The following is a 4306-nucleotide window of genomic DNA, read 5'->3' as shown; positions in this document are numbered from 1 at the left end:
GTTGTCCCAGCCAGTCCTGTTACCTCCCCAGTCTACATCCCAGCCAGGGGAATAACCACAACACTGTTGTCCCAGCCAGTCTGTTACCTCCCCAGTCTACATCCCAGCCAGGGGAATAACCACAACACTGTTGTCCCAGCCAGTCTGTTACCTCCCCAGTGTCCATCCCAGCCAGGGGAATAACCACAGCACTGTTGTCCCAGCCGGTCTGTTACCTCCCCAGTGTACATCCCAGCCAGGGGAATAACCACAACACTGTTGTCCCAGCCAGTCTGTTACCTCCCCAGTGTACATCCCAGCCAGTCTGTTACCTCCCCAGTGTACAGCCCAGCCAGTCTGTTACCTCCCCAGTGTACATCCCAGCCAGTCTGTTACCTCCCCAGCGTACATCCCCAGCCAGTCTGTTACCTCCCCAGTGTACATCCCAGCCAGTCTGTTACCTCCCCAGTGTACATCCCAGCCAGTCTGTTACCCTCCCCAGTGTACATCCCAGCCAGTCTGTTACCTCCCCAGTGTACAGCCCAGCCAGTCTGTTACCTCCCCAGTGTACATCCCAGCCAGTCTGTTACCTCCCCAGCGTACATCCCAGCCAGTCTGTTACCTCCCCAGTGTACATCCCAGCCAGTCTGTTACCTCCCCAGTGTACATCCCAGCCAGTCTGTTACCTCCCCAGCGTACATCCCAGCCAGTCTGTTACCTCCCCAGTGTACATCCCAGCCAGTCTGTTACCTCCCCAGTGTACATCCCAGCCAGTCTGTTACCTCCCCAGTGTACAGCCCAGCCAGTCTGTTACCTCCCCAGTGTACATCCCAGCCAGTCTGTTACCTCCCCAGTGTACATCCCAGCCAGTCTGTTACCTCCCCAGTGTACATCCCAGCCAGTCTGTTACCTCCCCAGTGTACATCCCAGCCAGTCTGTTACCCTCCCCAGTGTACAGCCCAGCCAGTCTGTTACCTCCCCAGTGTACATCCCAGCCAGTCTGTTACCTCCCCAGTGTACATCCCAGCCAGGGGAATAACCACAACACTGTTGTCCCAGCCAGTCTGTTACCCTCCCCAGTGTACATCCCAGCCAGTCTGTTACCTCCCCAGTGTACAGCCCAGCCAGTCTGTTACCTCCCCAGTGTACATCCCAGCCAGTCTGTTACCTCCCCAGTCTACATCCCAGCCAGGGGAATAACCACAACACTGTTGTCCCAGCCAGTCTGTTACCTCCCCAGTGTACATCCCAGCCAGGGGAATAACCACAACACTGTTGTCTCAGCGCCAGATATGACAGAAACAACAACAACTAAAATCTGCAACTTCATGCACATCAACATGTCTTTGCAAAGGCCTTTGAATGTTTACTTAATGACTGCAGATCACAGTGAGTTGAGTTCTGCTGGTGTGTGGTAGAGAGAGCACTTCATCTACAGGCAGGGGGACAGGTATGACACAACACTGTCCTTCTGCCAACCTGGACCTGCCAGACAGACTGACACCACACCCCAGTCTGTGTCCTTGTCTAAATGAAGTATGGGCAAACCTTCCCCTTCAGTCACCAACTCCTAGGCCAGGCTTTACCAAATCTCGTTTCTAGGGGGGAAACATGACTTGCAAACATACAAAATAATGCTAGAAAACAACCTCGAGATTTTGGATACAAATCTTCATTTCAATCATTAAATCTTTCATTTCAATAAATTGCATTTTATGGAGCGCCAGTCCCCAAAATGATGTCTGAATCATGAAGGAGTTCATTGATTTGTCCTCCTGGGGCAGCATTAGAGGAACTTCTAATCACAACTGATCACAACTGTAGACCATCTATGGACCATCTAATATACAAGCTTCTCAACCTGTGTTCAAGAGTCATGTATGTTATTTATAATAGACTATTATCCAATTATTATTATTAGCATTATTTTCAGTATCCAAATCATTATAATCATTAGCCACATTCTTATAATTATTATTACTTTTGTATCATTTTATCCAAGAAAGCACATAGGAAAACATTATTTAAAAAGGTGTAAACTACAAGTGTTTCGTTTCCTACCTGAATGTTGTTCAGTTTGTGATCTGAGGAGCTGTACATCTCACATTCCCCCATCGCTCTTCGGAGGAAAGCGTTCACAACAAAACTGTCTCCTACAAATCGGGGGCGAATTATAATGACTATCAATGATATTAACTTGTGTCTAGATAATAAGATAATGTAAGGTTTAAAACAAGGTTTAATGCGTTATTTCTAAAGGATGATAGAGGGTTATCCTCACCTTCGGGGTTCTCTCTACGTTTGCCCGCTTTAGATCACAGCACAATATGGACATTCAAATGAGAAATTCGTTACAATGTGAACAAAATATTAATTAATGATCAATCAGTATGGAATACTCATATAAAATTGTTTATAAGAGATATATCTTACCATGTTTGGACTGAAGTTTCCCCATTGCTACGTCCCTTTTTCCTTGATTAATGAACAGCTCTTTACCAATCCGTCATGGATAACCCAGTCTGCTGGTCAACATTGTCACATTGTGTCCGCGTTTTTGCAAGAAAATAGTCTAATTTAACTTTCTCCAAGCGCATTCAAAATAACCAATATACACACGTGTTTTCTTTTGCTGTACAGAAACAACGCTCTTTCTCTCAAAACAAATCCCGAGAGAAGGGAGACTACAGTCGACTTGCACTTTAGCGTCAGACAAGCCAACTGACTGACTGAATGGAAGAATGTGTGTCCGTCTGGCGGTAGCGTAGCGCAGAGCAGGAGGCGCTCAACACAATCTAAGTAGTAGGCATGGCTGTAGGTACACCCTCAAAGTGTCTGCTAAATACCGTCCCCTGTTGGACTGATTTCAAACAGGTATTTACTTTTGCTGGTGATTTTGTTCCAGTATAACAACAAAAAACAAAAAACAAAAAATAAAATGTCCACCTGTTTGGCAGATGTTATTGCGGGTGTAGCGAAATGCTTGTGTTTCTAGCTCTAACAGTGCAGTAATATCTAAGAGTAATATCTAACAATTTCACAACAATACACACAAATCTAAAGTAAATGGATGGAATTAAGAATATATGAATAGTGGGTGAGAAATGTCAGAGCGGCATAGACTTAGATACAGTAGAACAGGCGTAATGCTGGTAGTGCTGGTGAGTTTCCGCTGCTCTGATATCCACTAGTTCTCCCAGGCTGTGTGTAATAAAACACCAAACAAATTCTGGCCTAATAATGTAAGAAATAACACACAAAAAACGAAATAATGCAAAAGACAGTATATTTAGATATTAGGCCATGTTTGTTCCATACTGTTGAATCAGCATAGGTGAGCTCTTGTAACTTGACAATTTCCTAATGTTTCAATATCAAAGCCTGCTAAGTATTAAAAAAAAGATAGTGATAACTAACCTTATTCATTTGGGAGTATAATATACAAAGAGAGTATGATGTCTGTCAGAATGTAATGTCAGCCTTTGTGTCACACTCTATCCTCAACATCTGCATTATCAACAGTGCTTGACTTGGGCACATCGGAGCTGAGTACCGGTACCTATATTTACGTCCAAATCATGCACTGATTATCAAAGTCTACGTCCCAAATAGCACCCTAGAATTATTTTTCCTGGAAACCGCCGATGTTGAATTTCATTGAATTCTACATCAGGCATCAATGAGCGTTTGGATCAGGAAAGTGTCCTCTCACAACCTCTACAAGCCAGAATGCTGAATTCAATGATATTGTAACGTACTTTACCGGCTGTACTCCGTGCAGTTGGTCCTTCGCCAGTAGGAATGTGATTCCATATATGCACAGACAAGTATAATTTAACAACTTTACAAAACACCGGAAGTGCGTTCAGATTTCTATGACCTGAAGCACGCGCAGAACCATGTAAACATGTGCACTAGCTCGGCAGTAGTCTATACATGGGTTGCGCGCAGAACCATGTAAACATGTGCACTAGCTCGGCAGTAGTCTATACATGGGTTGCGCGCAGAACCATGTAAACATGTGCACTAGCTCGACAGTAGTCTATACATGGGTTGCGCTCAGAACCATGTAAACATGTGCACTAGCTCGGCAGTAGTCTATACATGGGTTGCGCGCAGAACCATGTAAACATGTGCACTAGCTCGGCAGTAGTCTATACATGGGTTGCGCGCAGAACCATGTAAACATGTGCACCAGCTCGGCAGTAGTCTATACATGGGTTGCGCTCAGAACCATGTGCACCAGCTCGCAGTAGTCTATACATGGGTTGCGCTCAGAACCATGTGCACTAGCTCGGCAGTAGTCTATACATGGGTTGCGCTCAGA

The 4306-nt window shown here is 45.1% G+C and overlaps 1 protein-coding gene across 3 annotated transcripts in view; it reads right to left on the bottom strand.

Moving 5' to 3' along the window:
• LOC109886328 (protein naked cuticle homolog 2-like) overlaps positions 1-3924 on the bottom strand; it is an 88539-nt gene extending 84615 nt beyond the window's left edge. The window contains exons 1-4 of one of the 3 annotated variants that reach the window (XM_031821869.1): positions 3743-3924; positions 2413-2501; positions 2261-2287; positions 2041-2132 (exon numbers count right to left, since the gene is read on the bottom strand). In XM_031821869.1, the coding sequence (XP_031677729.1) occupies positions 2041-2132; positions 2261-2287; positions 2413-2437 (144 nt within the window). In that variant the 5' untranslated portion in view covers positions 2438-2501; positions 3743-3924. Of the gene's footprint in view, positions 1-2040; positions 2133-2260; positions 2288-2412; positions 2868-3742 lie in introns of those variants that run through there. The other 2 variants (XM_031821868.1, XM_031821870.1) reach the window with 2 other exon arrangements.
• Between the last annotated feature and the right edge of the window lie 382 nt (positions 3925-4306).

This window comes from Oncorhynchus kisutch, unplaced genomic scaffold, assembly GCF_002021735.2.
Source record: "Oncorhynchus kisutch isolate 150728-3 unplaced genomic scaffold, Okis_V2 scaffold4025, whole genome shotgun sequence".
NCBI lineage: Eukaryota > Metazoa > Chordata > Actinopteri > Salmoniformes > Salmonidae > Oncorhynchus > Oncorhynchus kisutch.
Note: the sequence above shows the minus strand (reverse complement) of the source record. Positions and strands in the feature narration are given on the sequence as shown.